At 55.3% G+C, this 23237-nt stretch overlaps 1 protein-coding gene across 3 annotated transcripts in view; it reads right to left on the minus strand.

Moving 5' to 3' along the window:
* Nucleotides 1–464: 464 nt before the first annotated feature.
* The window catches only part of CELSR2 (cadherin EGF LAG seven-pass G-type receptor 2), an 81413-nt gene continuing 58640 nt past the window's right edge, over nucleotides 465–23237 (minus strand). The window contains exons 15-35 of one of the 3 annotated variants that reach the window (XM_090026238.1): nucleotides 22820–23003; nucleotides 22011–22112; nucleotides 21608–21702; nucleotides 20733–20942; nucleotides 18203–18386; nucleotides 16945–17088; nucleotides 16349–16556; nucleotides 15090–15257; nucleotides 14801–14927; nucleotides 14257–14457; nucleotides 13619–13793; nucleotides 12785–12897; nucleotides 11713–11792; nucleotides 11024–11150; nucleotides 10494–10616; nucleotides 9880–10010; nucleotides 9448–9536; nucleotides 8414–8587; nucleotides 7693–7908; nucleotides 6697–6940; nucleotides 465–5475 (exon numbers count right to left, since the gene is read on the minus strand). In XM_090026238.1, the coding sequence (XP_089882364.1) occupies nucleotides 5454–5475; nucleotides 6697–6940; nucleotides 7693–7908; nucleotides 8414–8587; nucleotides 9448–9536; nucleotides 9880–10010; nucleotides 10494–10616; nucleotides 11024–11150; nucleotides 11713–11792; nucleotides 12785–12897; nucleotides 13619–13793; nucleotides 14257–14457; nucleotides 14801–14927; nucleotides 15090–15257; nucleotides 16349–16556; nucleotides 16945–17088; nucleotides 18203–18386; nucleotides 20733–20942; nucleotides 21608–21702; nucleotides 22011–22112; nucleotides 22820–23003 (3117 nt within the window). In that variant the 3' untranslated portion in view covers nucleotides 465–5453. The other 2 variants (XM_090026236.1, XM_090026235.1) reach the window with 2 other exon arrangements.

Below are 23237 nucleotides of genomic sequence, written 5' to 3' on the forward strand. Positions count from 1 at the left end.
GGAACAAGCCAGGAGGAGTCTGAACTGCCTGTCCTACAAAGGTTGTGCTGAAAACCACCTTGGCCTGCTGGCTTGGGTGGGCAGTCTGTACAGCTGATGGCACACAGAGGAGTGAAATGGCTGTCATTGCATCCAGTGCCTTTTGACTCAACATACTTGTAAACGGGTTGGGGAACTGGGGACATCTTTTGGCTTTAGTCCAGAGTGAGGCCCAAGCCCAGACTCTTGGACACCCTTCCTGTTCTGCCGCCTCTGCTCTACAACCCTATGCTAATACTGCAGTGTCAGCATTTGAGTTCCCCTACCAGTGGCCAGCCCCTTCTCTTTAACATGCGACAGCTCATGGACAGTACAGGACAGGGGCCACCCAAAAAGAACCAGGTCTTTATTATTTACTTGGGGAGAGAACCCTGCTGTATCTACGTGGTTGGCCTAGCAGTACAATTCAACCATTGGCGCCAGGGAAGAGCCAGAATCTTTTATTGATTTTCTTTTTAATTAAAAAAGTCAAGTCAGCAGTAATAAAACAACAGACTAACCCACTGTTTTTAACCCTTTGGGGGAATTGTTGCCAGAGTCTTCCTCCTCAAGCCCTGGTGGAGGGATCCATTAGCAGGTCTTGCAAGCTGCCTTCCCAGAATTTGGCCTCGTGTGAGCAGCTGCTGCTGGATTCTTGGGAGAATATAGTTCAGCCCCGAGGGCTTTGCAAACGCCAGTAAAGAGGGGTCTTTAATGCATGGCATTTAGGCCTACTCTGATGTGCTCTCACCAGGAAGCCCAAATGCATCCACTGACCCAACTGGAAGCAGAAGGCGGCTGAGCACTTCAGCAAATGCCCATCAGGCAGTTGAGGGCTACCTAAGCCAGGAGAGAGCCTGGTTAAGATGTACTGGCATGCCAGCTCGAGTGTGCTAATGGCATACAGGGGAGTGATGTGGCTGCCTCCGACTCTGCTCAAATGACCAGGTGCCCATTTATGCCGGGCCATCTTGTGTGCCCCCCCCCCACTGGTATGAGTCCAGAGCAGGACTCGGACTCGTGCCTGGGGCAGCTGTAACAAGACACCCACCTTAGCCACTCTGTCGCTGCGGCCTCTCCTCTCCAGCACAGTTTTTCAAGAAGTTCCTCAATTAGTAAGTGAAGGAAATCAGCCTCAGCACATGGACAGCGAAAGCCAGGCCTTCAGCTGGTGGACAGCTGGCCTTTTTTTTGCTCCATGTGGACATACCAGGTCTTTGGCAGGTGTCAGTCACCCCGGGCCCCCTGTCCCCCATTGAACAAACCTTATGCCAGCTGTCATGCAGCTAATTTCCTACTGCCTGTGTTCGCTCATGCTTTGTTTAAGATTTGCAGGACATGGTCTGTAACTTGTTGGATCGAATAGGAGCCTGCTCCTGGTTTGCCTTTATTCAGGCTGCCTCTGAGGATACACATCAGGAATCCCTGATTTCCTGTGAGTGCTGCTTTTAACAGGCAAATAGACCATAAACTACACACAGATGGATCCTTACAGAGCAACTGGGGGGATAAACAAGCTGCAGCTTCCCAAGGCAAGGCGGGATGGGGACACTGAGGGAGACAACACTGGCAGTGCAAGGAGGGGCCTGACTTCTACCACCCCTCTGATCTGTTATTGGGATGCTCGGCTCCACACCCATGACATGCATCTCAGATAAGGATGAAGTGTCCCCAGCGCAGAGCATGGGATCTGCGGTCCATAAAGCTCTTGGGCCTTACACAGGGCTTGGATGGTCCATTTTCTACCCAGGTGCTGTCTCTAAATGGGTAAGCAGCCATTGGAGTTAAAAGGTTGCTTACAATCGTGCCAACAGCCTGTACAGCTGTCCTTACCCTGTCTACAGGCGAAACCAAGGAGACTGGTCCGCCTGAGCAGAATAGCCCCTCTGGCTACTGTCTGTAGCCAAAGACACTCAAGGACGTGTTGTGGCTAACACCACATCTGGTTGCTTTTGACTCCCTAACCCAAGTGACCAGGTTGCCATTTTCAGCTGGGTCAACTGGGGGCAGCTTTTGGCACAAGGCCCAACCTCATCTCCCTGGAGATACAGCAAGACACCAGAGCTGCTTTGCCATGACAACTCTCAGCTGCAGGAGTAGCTTTAACATATTCTTTACAGCTTTCTGAACCCTCTGGCCAGACCACAAACCATGACTGTGGGCATGTTGCTCTGACTCTACGCTGGGTTTTGGCCGTCTCCTGTGTTCAAGCCCCTAAATAAGCCTGACATTTCCAGGAAAAGACGAGCCCCTGCTGCCTCCTGCCTTCCAGAGGGAGATGGCAGGCATCTGGTGACCACACACCTGTTCTGAAATGGACACCATGAAAGGCCTTCAAATGCAGCATCCAGCAAAGGAAGGCATGACTGGCACCTTCTGACACTTGTCCCCCACCCTGCTCACACCTCGGGCAGTGACAGCGTGGCCTAGTGCCGATGCCAGAGGAGTGATCCTTACACGGAGAACAATCGCGTCCCAACTGCAGCTTAAAAACAAAGAGGGAAATTCCAAGAAAGGGTTAAAAACTGTACTTTACCCAGAGGCCACAACAGGGTTGGAGGCAGTGGCCAGGCTTTCTGGAGGTGGTGGGTTTGCCCGCCTGTTGTGTGGGAGCCGATTTTCAGAGTGGACCGAGCACCTCTGCTCTGAGCACTCATCAGATCGCTTGTCCCAGCTGATCCCCTTGGCCTGAGTGCAAATCGCCACCTGCCCCCATCCCGCTCCCTCTGCCCCGGAGCGCTCTACACTCCCATCTATGAAATGCAGCTGGTTCTGTTTTCTTTTAAATTAAAAAAAAATAAAAAAAAAAGCTTGTAAGAGGCATCAAATTCAAAAACACCCCAGAGTAAGTAAGGGCTTATCTACCCCATCACTGCCTCCCTGGTGGAAATACATCCGTCCCTGGATGTCCATATGTGCACACAGGTCTATATAACAAACCGTTTTCCAAAAGTATAGGCCATACCATCCCGGTGAGGAGCAAGTGGAAGCTGGACTCAGCCTAGCAGGGTGTAGAAAAACAAAGGCTCTGAGGCAGAAGGCAGGCACCACTCCGGCACCTGGTGGCATGGGACCCAGTCACTCGCTCCACTGTTTTGGGGTTTTTTTTTTCTCTTTTTATGTTTTTTGTTTTTTTAATTTTGTACAAAATAATTGCAGCATGGGCAGGAGAGGCAGCAGGCGGGTTGCCACAGAGCCTGCCAGTGGCCCCGCAAAGGAGACCCACATCAGCACAGCCACATGGGGAAGAGGTCAAAGCTGCCACTGCAATGCCAACCCTGCCAGCGCATCCTTTCTTGCATGACCTGATCCGAAAGCTAAAGGCAAGCAAAGTCCAGCCGTTGACTTCTGCACCTTCTCTCACCTTTGGCACCTGTCCTCATTTACCCCTTAATAGCCCCTTGCCATGGGGCTGGAATTAGGTGCCACATCCTCAGCTGGTGCCAGATCACACAGGTTGGCTTTCAGGGCAGCACAGATTGACACATGCTGTTCAGGCCCCAAGCCCCAAAGCAGGGAAGCCTGATCCTGGCCTCAGAAGGCCATGTCCATCTTGGCCATTTTTTCCCCTGCCTCCAGCGGGGCTGGCCGAGGTGGGGCTCCCTTCAGTAAGGAAAGCAATCTCTCCCCATCTTCCTGACTCTGCTATGATTTTACTGCAGTGGTTTTGCTACCCCAGATCCAAGCTTGCTGGGGGGTTGTGCACAGGATGACAGCACATGATGGAGAACAGACTGCTCGTGCCAAGAGCTGTGCGCTGAAACCATGCTGTGGCTTTGTTCTTGCTCTGGAAAGAGCTGTGATTCAACTGTGGTCTCAGACATGCTGTCTATAATGGTTAGATCACTCATGTGTCACACACCCCTGCCATGGACAATCTTTATGGCTGCCAGGCTGCAGGGTCACGCTTCCCACACTGAGGGCTCACCTGAGGCACCACAGGATGGTGGTCCAAGATCTGTCTTGCCCTTTTGTATGGGCCGAGTTCACCATATTGCCTGGATCCAGCGTCAGAATGAAAGGTTCCTCTCAGTGGAGCTTGGATCAGACTCCTGGCATGGGATGGCCAAGACTTTTAAAGCACAACCCATTTCCAGTCCACTTACAGGTCCTGTCTGAGATGCTGAGCATCCATCCCTCAGTCCTATTGAGGCCAGCCAACGCTGGGGGGGAACTTGGACAGCCAGGTCCTATGTAGCTCGTGGCCAGGATCCCAAGATGAAGAGCCCCTTGTCAAAATCCAAGTTACTGGGACAAGTCCTCCATGCTAGAGTCTCATCTGGCTGGGATAGAAAACTGCAGCATAAAGCAAGGTTGGCATCTCTGTCTGTAGCCAAGAGTTAGCATGCTGGGAATTCAGCACAGCCAAGGCAGAGGCCTCCTCAACTGCTTATAGATGTAGCCATCACCAGTAACCTCTTTCCAAGTTGGAAACCAAGAAACACGAACCTTTCTTCTAGGACAGGGGTGGAAGGCACCACATTCAGCCAGTGGGAGAAGCCACCATATGTCATCAGGAGTTGGGTGGTACAGTCTTAGCCTGACTCCACGGGTTTCTCTGGGGGGCATGGGACTATCCATGGGTGTCTGAGGAGGAAGTGGGACAGGGCAGCTGGCCCTCCCACATGATATACTCTCTGGTGTCTTTTCCAAGCCTATGCTTGCCCAAAGTGCCATGCTGTGTGCACACATAGGAGGCCCATCCAGAAACATGGACCTTTAGTTTAAGGACCGTGAGTCAGGATGGGCCCCTGGCACACAGAGATGGGGGAGAGAGTGTGTGGCCTGAGTGCATTGATATAGTTCCTTTTCAAGGTGCAGGACAGACCCCATGGGTGAAGAGGAGAGGAAAGGATGGGGAGAGTAGCCATCAGCAGGGGAGGTGGAAGGCCAGGCACTAGGGGCAATGAGTATGGCAGGGCTTGCTGGAGCAAGGCCTGGACACCAGCCACGGTTCCTATCGCCCTTTAGGGCAGCTACATCCCATCACGAAGGCTCCATCAGCAGAGACGTGGGTGTCCCCGCAGCAACACTTCTCATGTGGCACCCAGGCCTCCTTGTATTGGCTATACTAGGTAAGAAACAACCTGTCTGTCCATGTGGCAGCTCCAGCTGTGGCAGGCCGGAGAGCAGTAATCCCTGAAGACGGGGAGGGTGGATGAGGCTGCCCCCTCGCTCAGAGGCAAACCAGTGATGTGTGAGCCATGATCCAAAGTGCATCTGTTCAAGTACATCTGTCTTCCCGCCCCTGCCCTCCCCCATCCCCGCCAGCCCCACCTGGCACAAGGACACAGGATGGGGCTCATTTGGCACTGAAAACAAGGTTGGACAGAGGCACCCTTGGGTCGCTACGTTCTTCGCTGCAGTTTGAAAGGGCATCTGGCAGGAGGGGGCGCTGTCCTGGCTCGCAGCCTAAGCAGAGCAGGGTGGCTCCATCAAATGGAGGTCTCGTCACTCCTGTGCAGTGATCAGACACAGCGAGAAGGGGCACGGGAGGAATGGAACAAAAACAAACAAGACGGACGTATGGTCATGAGCGGATCTGGGCCTCGCAGCTTGGGCCAAGCACCCCCCAGCCCCCCTGCCAGGACAGACAGACAGACAGATGGGGGCGGGGAGCCGTGGGGCTCACATGTTAATGGAGGAAATTAAAAAACAGAAATCTGAGCAGGGAAAGCAGGAGACAGAAAGGAAAGAAGAGGAGGGTTAGTGCAAGAGGCAGCAGAGGAGTTAGAGAAGGAAGAGAGCACCCTTTGGGGACTGTGACCTCCCCATCAGCATCTCACCAGCCCCTTTCCTTCCTCCTCTCCCCACTTCTTTGGAGGCCCAGAGACGCTGAATAAACCCCTCATGCTCAAGGAGAGGAAGGCCAAAGAAAGCAGCTTCTTTAGGTTGGATATTGGGCTTCGCAAGGTGAAGGGGCATGGAGCTGGAGACATACCAGCTCAGAGCCCTAAACTGTAGAGGCAGCAAGGGGCTGAGATTGCTGGGACAAAGAGATTTAGGCCATGGGATGTCTTGCTGCTAAGAGACAGGCTGGAAGATGAGTGCAGTACAATGCTGATTTAGTGATCACTGAGGGCTCCTTGCCTAGATTTTGGGGACTGGTGGCATAGAGGTATCAAGGCCACAGTGCAGCTCTGCTTCTGGTGAGGATCAGCATAGCTGCTCTGCCTTGCTCTCAGAATGGGAGAGTGAGGTTGAGGCCCAGCAGGAAAGGGGGAGATGGTCATACTCACACCCCCCTGGGAACACAAGGCTGAAGCCATAGCTGCTGTACATGGAAAGTCACAGCCCCAGTGACTTCGATGGCTCAGGAGCTGACCCAGAGGCACAGCAGGATGGGAAGGGTGGAGGCGGGCAGAGAGGGAACAGTCTGCAGAGCTGGATACTCTCCCTGTCCCCACAGCTGCATCACAAGGCACTAGATGCCCCCTGGGCAGTTGGTAGCAGATTACCCAAGGACAAGTCCCTGTTGGGATAGGTGCAGGAAGGGAGCTGCAACCTCAGCTGCAAGTTGCCATAGGGGCTGGGATCAAGGGCCTGGTCCTGAACTACCCTCACTATAAATCCACAAGGTTCTCCCTGCAGCGCAATGCCCTAAGCACCAGGGTGGCTCCTAGAAGGGCTTAGCTTGGGGCAGGTTTGTGGCTACACCCACCACGGTGCTGTACTCACTCAGAGCCTGAGGAGTCCTCGTCCACGGTGCCAGCCTTGATGCTCATGGCAATGGGTGTCACCCCGTTGAGCTGGTCCTGCAGAGTCTGGCGGGGCCGAGGACACCCCCCCGCCCGGCTCCCATCGCTGCCTGAGGAGCCATGGGACAACACGGTCCCCGACTTGTGGGCTGAGAGCTCGTTGTGGATGCGGTGGATGCTGTTCTTCTCATTGATGGTTGGCAGGCACTTTTTCTTCAGGATGCCTGGAGGGTTGAGAGAGATGAGGGGGCCGAGGAAGGCAGCAGATGGGAGGGAACACCTCAGTCCCTTTCCCAGGCAAGCCCCCAGTCCTGGGCAGCCTCCCCATAAGAGCCAACCCACTGGGTCCAAGCATGGGTTAATTTAGCCCAGCTTCCCGTCCGTAGAAAAAACTGACGGCCAAGTACTTGGGCATGGGGAAGTGAAAGCTTGTGCTGCCTTGCCTTCCCTTGCCCAGCACAACCTCTGCCATCCCCAGCAGGGCAGGGTGAAGGCAACTCTCTGCAGCCTTTGCCAGGTTTAATTCCACCCTCCTCCCAACCCAGCCCCTCCATCAACCTGGGAAGTGGAAGGAGCCCTCTACTACTGGCTGTCACCGCCATGCTGCACCGGCTGTGCCTGGGATGGTTTGAGGCAGAACTGTCCAACAGCATGTAGCCTGGGGGGCCTGTGGCTCACCCCGATGTGGCCTGCTGGGTGTTCGGCCCCCAGCTGCTTAGGAGCTGGACAGCCCTGGTCTGAGGGATTAATTCCTCTGAGGAATCTCAAGCTGCAGTAACTGCCCGAGAAACCCCTGGGGGCCCCTGCCCCAAGAGCACCCCCTCTGCCTTGCAGCACACAGAGGAACCTGCCCAAGTGTGCCTCCCTCACCCAGCAGTATTTATAAGGGAATCCCCTGGCAGTACAGAGAAGCTTCAGCAGTGAGGCACTAGGACTCCCAGCCACAATCTCTGGATCAGCCAGGCCCCCCATTTACCTTTCTGGGGCTGGGCAGCAGGGTTGGGAAGCGACATCAACACATTCTCCTTGTACAATGCCTCCCCGTTCACCCTGGGGAGGTCATCCAGGTGCCCCAGCGACACCTCGGCTGTCTCCACTCGCAGCTTCTCCAAGCCCCCATGCCCATCACTCTCGCTGGCTGTCGTCAGAAACTCCCCTGGCCAGTAGGGCTTGCTATGAGCCAACACATCTGCTGAAGAAAGGAGCACGTTCAGCAGAAGGAGGGAGACAGTCCCTGCAGTAGCCATCAGCCCCAACATACAGCTCACCAGTCCCTGAAGTAGCCATCAGCCCCAACATACAGCTCACCCACTGAATTCAACGGGCTGCTCCTGGTTTATGCCAGGCTGAGCTAGGGGCACCTGGCCTGGTACAGTGACTCCCAGTTATACCAGGCTGAGCAACGGGGAAACCAGGCCCAATGCAAAGCAATGGCCTTTCGCGGCCTAACTCTTCTCTTGCATGGTCTCAGTCAGCCTCCGTGAGCAACATCTGGTGTTTCAGGACGGCCAGGGGCACCTGCATTTAGGGTGGAGGGGGCAGAGAGGAGCTAGCAAAGAAAAGAAATATGTTCCTATCGACTAGAGGGAAGTGGCAGGAACGCAACAGGCTGCCCATGCATTGACATTGCCCCAGGGCTGCCCTCCCCATCAGCTGGACTCTGCCCTCCCCACCCAGCACCCCAATGCCAGCACTACCTTTGGGGGTGCTGTGTGCTGGCTGCTTCTCATTGTTGGGGCAGAGCAGGTTTTCCCAGCAGGGTTCCCCAGTGAATTCCTCATCCTCTTCGCTGTCTGAAGAATGGGTGGAGGCATAGGAGCCACTCTGGTCATCTTCCAGGGACAGGTCACTGTCTGAATCTGTGTCATGCTCTGAGATTGGGAATGCACACACACAACCTGGCATCACACCAAGACCCTAAACCCCAGTGCCAACCAGACTGACCTACCATGATTCACATACACAGAGGGACCAATTTCCCCTATATCAGGCCCCAGTCCATATGGCCTGTCCCTAGCCCATCTGACCCAACCATGGGGACACTAGGAAGGGTAATACAGATGTATGCCTCACTGCAAACTCACTCCAAACACAGCCACAGCCCAGCCACTAGGATTCAATGGCTAAAAGCACCTGCTGGAGCCCAGTGACTTCTAATTAAAAGGTGAGAGAGACAATGGTCTGGAGATCTGGATCCTAACACTGCTGTTCCACAGACCTACTGCCTGATCTTGGTCATGAGCACATAAGGATCAAGCCTTTTCCATGCCTGTTTCCCCTCCCAGCTCCAGAAATGATGACCTTGATGGGACAGGGATTGTCTCTCAGTATGTGCATGTGCAGTACCCAGGATAAGGGGACCTTGATAATACTGTTTCTGTAGTACCAATGACTCTGAAGAAGTGCTGCTAAGGGGCTCCAAGAGAGTGGACTGGTCCCTTTATTTGGTGTGGGGGTGGGAATGGAACTAGTTCTTAACTAAGTTGCCTCTGAGACAGCAGAAGCCGCTAAGTGGAGCTGGGAGGACAATAAGCATGGCCCAGGCAATGGGAAATCCCTGAGATAGACAGCCAAGGACTAAGACACTGCACAACAGAGACTCAGGCTGCTGCCTCAGGATCCGAGAGGGAGACCACTGGGGATGTCAGGACTCCCACTGTGCAAGGGTCTCATTTGCCCAAACACAGGAGCTACTCCAAAGCCCCCAGCAGAAAGCAATGCCGCTCCTTACCATTGGGCTGATCCTTGGCTTCCAGGAAGAGGGCACTGGGGTCCGTCAGCCCTGTGTGCACCTGGCTGTTGTTCAAACCAGACTCCTCTCTGCAAAACACAGACAGGCCACTTCCTAACCGCAGCAGCACCCTGGCCAGCTCCCGTCCCAAGCCCTGCTTGGGCCACCTGCTCCCCCAGCAGCTCAGCCAGGGGACATGACATGTCTTTGAGAGCTCCATCTCAGGTGGTGCTAAGCATCCTGGGACACTCTGGAGCCCACTGGGGTAGAGAATGGAGGTTGTTCTAAAAGAGGGAAGCCTGCTCCCTGGATTGCAAAGCACAGTGCGATTGGCTAAGGCAGAGCACTACTAACCAGCTGGGGATACTGCATAAAGATGGATATAAATACCCCACTCCCTGTCACCCACAGACCCAGAGTGATGAGCCATACCTGAGCACAAAGGGGATATAGCTGTGCTGGCTCTTGCCCGAGCGAATGGTGCTGTGCAGGGAACCTGTGGAGTCTCCAAAGGGTGGGTGGTACAGCCGGCCGTCCACGTACGTGTTGTTGCAGTTGTAGGCCTGGCAGGGAAGAAGGAGAACCCAGGGCAAGAGGGGTGGCTGATGGCGAGTCACTGGTTCCACTGCTGAATCTCACTCTTGACACAGCTCTTGACCCCTGCGACCCCCTCACAGCTCTGCCAATGCTCCTCACTCTTGGCCTACATCTGCCCCTCATTGGATCCTGTCCACCTCCAGTTCTGCCAGTCTCTCAATCCCAAGCTGCAGCTTCCCTGCTCTCCCAGCTCCAGGCACCCCCAGCTCTACCCTTCCACCCCAAGGTGCAGCCCCCTGCTACCCCAGCTCTAGGATGCCTTCCCAACACACACATTTCTACTAATGCCCCTCAGTACTGACTCACAAGACAGCTGCTATTCCAGTGCTGGCTGAAATGACCCCAGCCTGGGGCAGCAGGCCATTCTAGGGGCCAAACTGATGGCTATCCTGCCTCTGAGGTTCCTGCTGTGGAAGGAAGAGGGAGACGGGGAGCCCCCAGGCACTCACTGCTGTTAAGGTGGATTTGGTAGTGAGCATGGGGTCCGTGCTGTGCTTCCTGCTGCAACTGAACTTCAGAGCCTTCCTCACCTCTTTGCTGAAGACGATGCAGAAGAGGAAGATTAAGGGCCCCTGGAGAAGGCAGCAAGAGGAAGGTTAGATGTGAAAAGGACCACGTGGAGCCTGGGGCAGGACAGCCATGTATAAGTCCCACCCCAGCACCCCATACTAGATGAGCCAACAGGCTGCAAGAGGAATGGGGTGGCCTCCAATAAGGCAAGCGGGTGTGGGCATGAGGCTCTCTCTCATCCATCCCATATTCCCCCAACCCCCTTCAAGTACCAGAAGTTCCTCCATCTCTCAGACCACCCCCAGCATGGGACTCTCTCCTATCGCTGGCTTTGGTAACCCAGCCCCAGGAAATCTCAAATCTGAAGGAGACCCGCAGGGTTCTACGTATGTGGGTAAAAGGTTCTTCACCCACTCTCCAAAGACAGAAACCCTCCCAGTCCACACTCCTTTGCCCCAATCTGCTGTACCTGGAGGCAGTTGAAGCCAGCAAAAAGGTAGTGGAAGAGGATGGAGTCACTGTTCACAGAGAGCAGGGCTAGCAGCCAGGTGGAGCTGATCAGTAGCAGCATGATAAAGGCCGTTTGCAGGCCTGAGCTGCATGGGGAGGGAGAGGGTAGGGGTCAGACCCCAAATCAGACACATGACAAGCACGGTGACCCTCTCTACTCCAACCACACCTCCCCAGACAGACACACTTTCCCATATGGAGACCCCCCCATCCCCCAGATACATCCATAGCTTTCATGCCTCACACACCCCCTCAACCCTTCCCCAGTGAAACTCCAACCTCCCTGTATTCCCCCAGAACACACTGTGTCCCCTCCCTCAGACACACAGAGACCTTGGACTCACCTGGCCAATCACACTTTCCTCCCGGGCAGACCCCCCTGATGCGCCCCTGCCACCACATCTCTACCCCTCCAGCTCACTGAACAGAGCAGTGTTGGCTCATCATGCCTGGAGCCTCCCCCAAAATGATACAGGACTGCATCTCTCTGAGACACACCCCTCAGGAAAACAGTGCTCCACACCCTGCCCACACCAGACCAGGCCTTAACTGGGGTGTGCTCTTGCTGTGGCCGGCAGGCTGTAGGCGGCAGTGTGCAAATCAGGGGTGTTAGCAGGAAGTTAACTGGGATGGAAGGTACAGACTCACACTGTGCCCTTCTTCTCAAATCCCTGTTGCTGTGCTGCACAGGTGGCCTTAGTTGCCAGGATAAGGAGAAAGATGCTCATCTGTAGAGAGGGGAAGAGAGGTGAGTCAGCACAGGACAGTGGGGTCAGGAAGTACCCATGGTTCCCTGCCCCATGAGACTCCTCGCCTTCAGCTTTAGAAATGTGTCCCCTCTGTGCCCACTATGCCCTTGAAAAGCTCCAGCCTTGGGCATCCATTACTGGCTGTGGGCAACTGCCCTTGCCTCATGAGGGTGGAGGAGTTGTAGTGTCATGGGCCAAGTGCATCAGCCACACCAGGTCTGACACTGGACCAGGTGGGCTGCTCCATGACGCATCAAAGGGTTTCTTTGCTGGGCACTGCAGAGGTCAGTTCACACCCTGACATGTGACAGGAAGCATCTGGGGCTGCAGTGGGAGAGAAGGCAGCAGGTCTGCATGGCTAGTGTCTTCTGCCCCTCAATCAGTTTTCTGCAAGCAGCAGCTCTCAGGGAGGAAACTCACAGGGGCAATGTGACCTGCCCCAAAGCGCACAGCAGGTCAGCAGCAGGGCTGAAAGGGGAACCCAGGAGTCCTAACTGCCTGTGTGCTGCTCCTACTTCTTGCCCCGAGCTGGGAGCAGAGGCCAAGTCCCTTATCTCCCCACTTCCTGCTGCCCTTTGGGGCTCTTCTCCAGGACCCCCTAGATGCACAGGAAGCCTCCAAGACCCCAGATGACCTCATAGGGCATTTATACATGTGCTCCAGGAGTGTGTGTGTGTGTGGGTGGGTGCTTTAATTAGAGTGGCTCCAAAAGCCACTGTAATTAAAGTGCCTGGAGCCTCATGTGTGTCAGCATCCCTACGCTGAAAAATGGCGGTGGGGACACTTTAACTAAAGCTCATTGAACCAGCTTTAGTTAAAGCACCCCCGCTGCCATTTTCAGTATGAGGACACTGACATATGTGACAATGGAGTCTACTGGAGCACGGTAATTAATCAAGTCTGCTCCGACATGCTGTAATTATGGTGCGTTGAAAAAGCCTTGCTGCATGTGTATAGACAGTCATACATACCGAGACAGCAAAGGCAATGGGCCCTGCAAAGCTCCAAATCAGCGTGTCATAGATGGACAGCCAGCAGAAGTCAGGGTTCCCATAACCCTCAGGATCCAGCCCCACTGCCAGCCCTGAGGAGAGAAGCACCATACACCACTGTCAGCAAAGGAAGAGCAATCCAAGCACCATCATCCTGCTCCAGATATCAGCTCCTACCATTAGAGGGAACAAAACAGTGGATTCCTAGCTGGATCCTGACAGCTGGGCACAGTTGGGTTTGACCAGCACCCCTGGGCTGGAATGGCCGGGATTTGGGAGGCAAGGTTGAGAGGCACCAGCACAGCTGGCAGGTGGGAAGTGGGGGCAGGTCTGGGAGCTGCAGGCTGTGCCAGCAGCTGTGGAGGATGCCTTGAATAACAGGAGGGCTGTTGGTCAAAACTGAGTGTCACTGGCAGAACTGGGTGGAGGAGGCAGGATGTCAATACAAGGCACTGCAAGGAATCAGCACCTGTCTGAGCTACTAGTTATTCTTCCCCAGGCTGCCTCTGCTCCCAGTGTTTGTTGCCTGGGCCTGAGCTCATCCCATCCCATCCAGGAATGGAGTCGGGAACAGGAATTAAAATAGGGAGCCCACAACTGTGCACAGTGCTCTGAGGCCTAACCAGTGCTGACTAGAGTCGTACAATCACCTCCTGTGCCTTACACCAAACACTCCCGTCAACACCACATTTGCTTTTATTGCAGCTGCACTCCGCTGCAAATTCAGGTGCAATCCCCCAAACCCTTCCCTGCAGTGTTACCCTCCCCAGCCAGCTCTCTCCTATCCTGCCTGGGTGCAGGGGCAGGACTCACCCGTGATGAAGGCCGGCACGCCCCAACCAATCATGTAATAGAAGCGCATGGGGCCGTAGTTGATGTCGCGCACCTCAGTCAGCATGCGATAGATGTGCAGGGCCTCCAGCAGCACCCAGGCAAAGGCACACATGTAGAAGAAGTGCAGCAGGATGGCGATGACTGTACAGGCAAACTGGGGGGAGGCCAGACCAGATGTCAGGAGAAAGAAGCAGGGGAGGAGTTCACACCTATGTTGGAGACTATGGTCCTGCAGGGAGGTCTTGCCAGACAAATGCAGGAGCTCACATAATTTCATGTGCATTGGGGTCTGAGAGTTGCCCAACCTGAATTGTGGCCACCTGCTGCAGCAGCTGTGGGGTTTATTTTTCAGGCCTAAGCCTTGGGCAGCTCAGCCCTCCTTTGCAGCACTAGCCATGTATGCACTGGGGCAGACACAGTGTATTTGCACCAACACCCCTCTATCCTGACTAACAGCCAGCAGGACGCAGCTCACAGCAACTGACTGGGACTCCTGCCACCCAGAGGTGCCCCTGCCCCTCCATAGGAGGGAGCCTTTGATCAGCCCTGCTTCCTTGGTCATTTCTGCCCAGCCAGACGTGCCAGCCCAGGTCCCAGGGCTGCTCCTAGAAGCTTACGGGGATGTCGGCCTGGTTGATGCCCAGGAGAAAGAGGAGCTCGGAAAGGAAGAGGGCCACCATCATGTTCTTGCGGATGCTGTGCTGGTTGGAGCGCAGGGCCCTCAGGCTGGCCAAAACCACAAAGGTGAGGAAGAGGCCTCCCAGAGTGACAGCGATGGAGGCATAGGTGATGGTCTTCAACGGCAGGATCTCCCCATTCTGGGGGGAAAATACAGCTCAATAGTGCAGAGTAATACTGCTGCTTAAGAAGCCAAGATGGGCCCTGCCAACCACCATAGACTCAGCCCCAAATACCACCCATGGGCTTCATACCAAAGGCCTCAAGCAATCCCCGAGGCATCACCCACCACCCTGTCCCCTGTGGATAGGACCCCTCTCACTTGTCTTGCACTCTAGCCTCACACACCATCCCAACGCCCTTCCCTTCTATGCTGAAGCCCCCCACCACTCCACTCCTATGGAGGGACCCCCCTCATCTCATTCATTTTGCTCCACCCAAGGGCCCCTTTTCCCCAGGGTCAGGGTCCCCTCCCCTTGTCACCTCTCTCCTGGAGATGTCCATCAGCACAGCAAAACTGGTCATGTGGTTGCACTGGCAGCTGACATGGGTCTCGTTCCTGAAGACCACCTCACAGCCCTTGGCTGACCAGCCGCCTGTCCCGCTCACTCTGGGGACAGCCAGAGAGCGCAGTCATGATCACGTGCCCTGTATCCCTGTGTCAGCAGGGGATCCCTTCCCAAACCCTGCTGGCCACTAGCTGCTGGGCTGTGCCTGGGGTGGGTGGGGTGAGAGTTGTGGTGGGTGCCTGTGCCTCACCCTAGGTACTCACAGGATGGAGTGATTCCAGAAGACACATATGGGCTTGGTGCGCTCCTCTGTCTCTAGCAGCCGGAACTGCACTGTGATGGGTTTCTCCAGTGCCCGCTGCACTGGCTCGTCATTGTCATGGACACTGATACTCACCACAGGGGTGTTGATGATCGGCCGTTTGGGGACCCTGCAGGAACAACCCGATCCTTGGGACCCCACAGCTCTTGCTGCCGCTTGTGCCCACCTGCCACCCTGCACTGCTGCAACCACTGCTGTAACCACCCCTGTCTCTGTCCCACGGCTACCAATGCCTGTGCCCATCCTGCACCTCCACAGGGTTTACTGCCTATAAAAGCACAGCAGAAGTAAAACCACCCCACTTGGGCAAAATAGAAATCCCTACCAGCTAGTGGAGTGGTTGGACTTATCACCCTTAGGGCTCCAGTCCCCAGCAGGAGACATCACCCCCCTCCCCACACACATGTGCACAGATCTAATTCCCTCTAGCAAGTGGAAGTGGTGACACATCCACAAGAGCTGGAAAGAGCACAATACACCTGCATAAGGAGCATAGGAAGCAGTGGGTGGAGAGGCACTTGGAGGGCACAAGCCCTGGTGTCCCTCTTGAACTCTGGGTGTTTTGAACTGCGGGAAGGCCAATGTCTCCCTTTCCCCTGTGGCTGTGGTACTAGGGTGCAGTCCTCCCTATAACAGCAAGGGTGGGGTCAACATGGGTGAGAGCAGACAGGACAGGAAACACAGCCTGTCCCCACCACAGCAACTTCACCCTGCCAGCTGGGGTGAGGCCCAGTACCAGCCAGGTCAACTGAAATTGTGGTGGGGATGGGGAGGGAAGGGGAGAAGTGCATCTGCAGGGCCAGGCAGCACCAGGCTGAGTGCAACAGGAAAACAGGCAGATGGGTTTGGGTCTTGGCCAGGCCAGCAGGGAATGAAAGCCAATGCTAAGAGGCTGATATTTAGCCCTGTGAACAACTGTCGCAGGTCTCAAGCCAGGTCCTCCGAGGGCAGGTGTCCAGGTTGGATACCGGCAGAGGCCAAGGACCAACCAGCCTCCCCAGGGGAGACACCTGTCAGGCCAAGCTGCGATACACTGCCTGGTGGGGCTACACCAGTAGGCCTGGCTGCTGGCCATGCCACTCCTGACCTGGAGTAGACTTGACCTCTGTGCCTTCCCCGAGCCCCCAGCATCCCATTCCCTTCTCACTGCCTCCCCTCTTCCCATCCTGTTGTCCATGTGTCTCCCACTGCTGCATGTACCTCAGGCTTCGCTTGTCCGTGTCATACTGCTCTGGCAGAAGCCCTGCCAGGGTGCGGTAGATGATGACGCTGGCCACGGCCTGGCCTTCACCCAGGTCTGGATGTCTCTTGTGTCGGGTAAACAGGCCCAGCTCCTCCTCTTTATGTTCCTCCCTGTCCTGCTCCTCCCCAGAGTTAGAGAAATGCTTGACATTGGCTGTTGGGGTGTCTGCAGGAAGAACCAAGAGCCCCCTGAGAACCGGGATGTGGCGAGACAAATATGGACACAATCACAATCAAAGGGATCCCCCAGGAGAGGTCGTGTGGCTCTCCTTGCAAGGCAGGCTGGTGCAAGCAAGGCATGCCAAGCTATGCCATGGGCATGCCAGGGCAAATCCAGAATGACTCTGAGGACCAGCACACTGAGAGCAAAACCGCAGCTTGTACAGTGCTCCCTTCCAGCCTAGGGCCCTTCTGCCCACCCCAGCAGCACTGATGTCTCTTACAGCCTTGCAATGCCAGCCCTGCACTCCCCACCCAGCTCCCTATCACTGGTGCAGGGGCCCTTGGCTGCCCTTCCTATTACAGCTCCCTGGCAGGGGACACCACTGACTCACATTTGCCTTCGGGGGCCCTGAAGACAGTTTCAGGTAGGATGACAGTGGTCTCCAGGTCTGCAGGTTTCTCACCACGGAGTGCCTCATAGTGGGGGAGCTTGGCACCAGCAAAGTTCATCTTGTCCAGCCGCACCACAGAGATGACTGGTGGGGAAAACACACTCTTGTTAGGTAATGGGCACATGAACCAGGCCTAGGAAACCTGGAACCAGTGGAGTTGTGGGCCTGGCCCCTGCCTTGCTTAGACAAGAGAGATGCACAATGCCCAGGAAAGCACCCAGAGAGCGCTTCTCTGTTGTGGACAGCAAAGATCCTCATGCTTCTGCAGCTGCTGGTGGCTGAGGCTCATTTTTGGCATAAGGATAAGAACTCCCCCCACTGGTGCAAGGCAGCAAAAGCCAGATGAACTATAGAGGCTACATCCACCTCCTCCCAAAATATAGTGGTTTGAGCACAAAGCATGAGAGGCCTGTGTACTGGGCTGGGCAAAGGGAGCTGCTGCTGCATGGTACCATGTCCTGGCCCTGAAGCCTCTACTCAGACAACTAAGCCTTCCTCATGTTAAAAAGACAATGGACACCAATGAGGTCCAGGTAACCCCTACACCCAGCTGTGCCTATCTCCTTAGGAGCAAGGAAACATGAGCCAGCAGCAGCGAGGAGCATCAGAGTAACCTTGCCCACCTATTTCAGAGACCAAGATTGGGGGGGTGATGTTGTGCATGCCCAGCTTCAGCTTGCTGAGGGCTTGGTCTGATCTATATAACCTGACCTCCTCTTCAGACCTGGGAAGCAATGCCCAGGGAAGGGGGCTGGGACAGAGCAGGGGACATATCTGGAGGGCAGTCAGCTCCATGCACAGCAGCTGCCTGCATATGTTTTCCAGCTATCATCACCGCACCCACCAGCTACGTCCATCAGTGTAATATACTGGAAGAGGACCAGCTCCTGTCCTCAATGGCCACATCAGTTTTCTGGCCCTCTTCAGAGGGCCACCATCACTGCCACAAAGGAAGGGGCCACACAAGGGGTCTACTGCACACAGCTCACTGAGATGCTGCACACGGCATCAAGGCATCCCCACATGTGTGTGCACTTGCCAAGGCCCTTCCCCCTACACACAACAGAGAGATGCACCCCCCATACATACACACGGGTCACAAAGGCACCATTCCCCCTGCCCACACATGTACTGCCAAGGCACCACCCCTCTGCCTACACCCATACACACGTCTCCACGGCACAGCCCCGGTGCTCACCGATGTTAGGTGTGATAATGGTGAAGGGGCTCAGGTATGTATTGCGCATGTTCTGGGCCAGGGCGCTGGCATAGTCTTCGTAGTGCTTCAGCAGCCAAGCAGTGCCACCCTCTGTCTGCTGGATTAGGTCCCAGTGCCGCTTGTTGCTGATGTCCAGCAGGGCGCTGCCCACCTGCAGCAGGTTCTGCACAGGCACAGGTAGCAGCGCAGTCAGAGGCAGGTAGAGAGTGCCCCCTCTCCCAGGGGGTGACAAGCAGAGCTGACAGGTGGGGGACCCAGAGCACAGCTCTCCAAGCATCTTGCTGCTACAGCCACCAAGTGTCATAGCCCCACTCCAACCAACATAGGCAAGAGGGAATACACCCACGGACGACCCCTCTACACAGGAAGGATGTGAACAAGTTGGAGAGAGTCCAGAAGAGGGCAACAAAAAATGGTCTGGTGGCGGGGGCACATGACTTATGAGGAGAGGCTGAGGGCACTGGGCTTATTTAGTCTGCAGAAGACAAGGCTGAGGGGAGATTTAATGGCAGCCTTTAGCTACCTGCAGGGCGGTTCCAAAGAGGATGGAGCTGGACTGTTCTCAGTGGTGGTGGATTAAGATGCAATGGTCTCAAGGTGCAGCAGGGGAGGTTTAGAGTGGATATTAGGAAAATCTTTCTCCCTAGGAGGGTGGTGAAGCACTGGAACAGGTTACATAGGGAGGTGGTGGAAACTCCATTCTTGGAGGATTTTAAGGCCTGGCTTGACAAAGCCCTGGCTGGAACGATCTAGTTGGGGATGGTCCTGCTTTGAACAGTGCCCCAGGCAGGGGCTCATGTCTCATCAGCTACATGCAGGGCTTCAGCCATCACCACATCCTCAGAGCACTTCATGTGGGGATCCATCCACCCGCACAGGAATGGGGGAACCTTGTATTTATAGCATGACTATCACCCTGGTACCTGGTTGCTATGCCCTGAAATGCAGGATGCTTCACAGGTCTCTCCAGGGAACCACCCCTCCCCTAATCTAAGTGGAGCTGCAGTACACAGCCCTAACTCCCTAGCTAGCTGCTTCACGTGGAAGCGTGGGGAGCCCACAAACTGAAATGGGGTAAAGCTTCCAGCACTCCCAGCCTGCCCCAGACTAGGATGTCCACAACATCCAGTGGCAGCCTGAGCCCAGATGATCCCAGGACCTCATGAATTTCCTAGACGTTAGGGCTGGAAGGGACCTCAAAGATCAAGTCCAGCTCCCTGCTCCAGGGGCAGGAAGTCAGCTAGGGTCAAAGGACCCCAGCAAGGTAAGCCTCCAAGCATTTCTTGAATGAGTCCAGAGTAGGTGCCTGCACCATATCTGGAGGGAGTCTATTCCAGGTCCTGGAGGCTCAGACAGTAAAGAAATGCTTTCTTATGTCCAGCCTAAAATGGTCTTGTAGGAGTTTATGACTGTTGGTCCTTGCTTTTCCTTGGGGCGCTCTGATGAACAGACGCTCTCCCAGATCCTGATGTACACCCCTTGTGTACTTATAAGCAGCAACCAGGCCCCCCTGAGCCTGCGCTTTTCCAGACTGAAGCGTCCCATGGCTCTCAGCCTTTTTTCCTGCCCTCTGACCATGCGCGTGGCTCTCCTCTGGACTCTCTCGAGCTTCTCCACATCCTTCTTGAATTAAGGAACCCAGAATTGGACGCAGTACTCCAACTGTGGCCTCACCAAGACCGAGGACAGCGGGAGGACGACATCCTGGGATTTGCTTGAGAAGCATCTATGGATGCAAGCCAGGGTTTTGTTTGCTTTAACAGCTGCAACATCGCATTGGTGGCTCATGTTCATCTTGTGGTCAATCACGACCCCCAAGTCTCTTTCAGCAGTGATGCTAGCAAGCGTAGCACTGCCGAGCCTATAAGTATGCTGCGGGTCCCCCCCACCCCAAGGTGGAGTACCTTACAGTTATCGGTATTGAACATCATCAGGTTTGCATCTGCCCACTTACTAAGCTTATCCAAGCCAGCCTGGATCACTAGCCTGTCCTCAGGTGTGGACACTATGCCCCAAAGTTTATACTTCCTGCACTGCTGAACTGTCTTCTCTGAGCCCTCTGCAGCTTCACCCGCCTCCTGTTTCTCCTGGATGTTTTGTTTCTTGAGCCCTCTCACCAAGACACCCAGCCGGGGAGTAAAGCCCAGTCCGCACCTGGTGCCGCAGAGCACCCTGGCTCTCCCGTATGGCAATGCCATGATGTGGGCCAAAAAGGAATACCCAGCTCCCTCCTCATATCCCCTTGCTTTGAGGAAAGGTTGTATGAAACAAAGCCCTGCTGAGGCCTCCCCCATACACTACATGTCTGCTCCAACCACTAGGACTGTCCTTGATTCACAGCCTTTTGCCCACACGTGGATGGCACCAGGGATGCTCTGACTGGGGAGGTGCCGCCTGCTGCCCCTCCAAGCGCTGGCACTGCTTCCCCATGCCAATGGGTTCTGCCTCCGCTCGATTCCTCTGAGGTCGCCTAACACACAGTCTCTTGGCTGCCCTGCCCTGTTGTTACCTCCGTGAAGTGGACATCCTGTGTGGCAGCCAGGCCAAAGCCCTGCTGAGTACTTTCGTGCTCCAGGAGCCGAGCAGAGAGCTGGTAGGCCACCTTGATGTCACTGCCAAAGTAGCCGTCTGTGTGCTGGGTGGCATTGTGCAGCTGCAAGGCCACCTGCTGTGACTGCCCTGTGTCCAGGAATGACTCATTCCTCAGCAGCCGCTCCGCCTGTGGGCCAAGCAACACACAGCTCAGTGCCAAGGCTGAGCACCGTGCCTCAGCCCCTTGACAGCCGGGGGGTGGGGAGAGGGAGCTTGGCAGAGAGGCTGGGGGCCATTGGGGTTAGGGCTGAGGCTGCCTTCATTTAGAAATACCACTGAGTGGCATCTCTCAGTGTGCACTGCTCCCAGGTACAGTCACAGGGACCACATCTTCTTCCTTCCTGTGCCCTTACACCCTTTCAGGGAGCTACTGAATAAGAGCCCCATCACCCCTGAGCACCCTGATCATGGCAGCACTGCACAGCCTGGCTCTTCTACCAGGCTGTGCCATGACATGGGTTACCAAGGGGGGACCACCAAAGCACTTCGCCACTGATGTAAGGTGCAGCCCATGGAGCATGCACTGCTCTTTCTCTCTCTGAACCAAGATGTAACTGGTTGAGGCCAGAGTTCCCAGTAGGCACCGCTCCATCCAATTCTGAATGCCATAGCGGGGCCTCTCTTATCCAGTCACAGGACTGAATGCTGGTGGTTGTAAGTCTCCATAGTCCCCACCTCTAATGAATGAGAAGCATGGGTATAACCTGACAGCGCAGTCCCTGTCTAGGCTGGGTTTTGGGATCCCTAAATCTGGGGCTCAGATCCGTCTCCAACAGGGAAGATGCCACTTACAAAGCTCTTGAGCTCGGCAAAGGTCAGCGAGGTGCAGTTGAAGAGGTTGGGAGCCAGCCAGCCTTTGTGCTCATCACAGTGCCGCACAGCTGTCCCTGGAAGGGAGGAGAGAGAGGTCACCGTGGAGAATGTCATGCCCTCACAACAGCCCTGTCAGATGTTGCCAGGTTCACGTGCTGCCAGGCTACTGCCTCTCTGAGCATACAGCAGCATTAGCATGGCACAGAGGCAGTAAACCAAGCCAGCACCATACTGCAAGGCTTCAGTTGTCCTGGCCACCAGGAGCCCTGCATATGCAGAAAGGCCTGGAGTGTCACACTATGGCCGTAGCCCCTGTGTACAGCACAGTGGTGCAGCACCCACCCTAGCACCACTTCCTCATGGCACAGCAGTGCACAGTTACCAAAAGATCCTTTGGGGCAAGGTGCTGCAGCTGGAAGGCCAAAGCGGGTACGGGGCCACCAGATGTTGGCTTCTATGGCACGAGGGCAGCTGTCATAGTTCACTGAAAGGCAAAGAGGCAGCATCAGAGTGGTGGCTGGGACCATACTGCTTTGAGAAACCCAGGAACACATTGGGCAATATGAGGGCTGACCGGTTGGGAGCAGCCCCACCTAGTCATGCCTTCAGGAAAGCCACAGTTGGAGCATCCCAATCACAGCTCCCACACTGATACTGGCCTGCCGAGGTGCAGGCAGACATTAAGATCCCACATGAGAGTCTGCGTTACAAGGGATGGAGGGGACAGGAGACCACCCAGAGCAATGGAGAAGCCCAGAGCTCCAAGGCTCAACAGCAGAACTTGGGGTGGAACATTTCTATGTTCCAGGGCCCACCGCGCCACTTCTGGGCTAGGTCTACCTCTCTGCACCCAAAGAGCTCCATGCAACTTATCCTCCACGGCAGGGGAGGTGGAGGGCAGGAGGCTACTTTGCTATATCCAAAGAGCAGGATACATGCGGGGGGGTGGGGCACGGAGAACCAGAGCCAGCCCAGGGGCCACATCTCCTGCTGCCACTAGACACTTCCATCTTCCAATCCCAGCAAAATGGACAAAGCCATCCAACTAGGACCTCCCCTGTTAAAGAGGCATTCAGTCCTCCTGACTCTTCACAGCCCTCTTTGTTGCTGAGATCCATCTCCTGCTTCCCCTACGTCACAAATGGTGCTTGTGCTCCAATACGTGCCCCCCGCCCCTGGGGTTGTGCCAACCTTCACAGCCGTTTGTGGTAACCTCAGCAAAGGGGTTATCGCAGTGGTCGCAGCGGCGCCCGATGACACCCGGCTTGCACTGGCACTGGCCCGTTTCCATGTCACAAAGGCGTGACAATGAGCCTGTGGGGTAGCAATCACACAGCAGGCAGGAGTTGCTGTCCAGTGGGCGGTAGTGATTTTCCTGGAGGCACAAGGAAACACAGGACATCAGCCCCAGGACAAAAGGAGGGCAAAGAGAAGTGGGAGCTGCATATCTCATCTACAGTTCAAGTACAGCACGGGTGACAACAGGGAAAGGTATCCTTGCTCCCCCCTGCCCTGAGGACCTCTCTCTGAGGAGAAGGGAATTCAGTTAACCCTCACCCAACCAGTCTTTGGCCCTATACCTCAGGTTGCAGATGGAGGTCTCTATTTG

Source organism: Crocodylus siamensis, chromosome 13, assembly GCF_052110815.1.
Source record: "Crocodylus siamensis isolate JL-2025a chromosome 13, ASM5211081v1, whole genome shotgun sequence".
NCBI lineage: Eukaryota > Metazoa > Chordata > Crocodylia > Crocodylidae > Crocodylus > Crocodylus siamensis.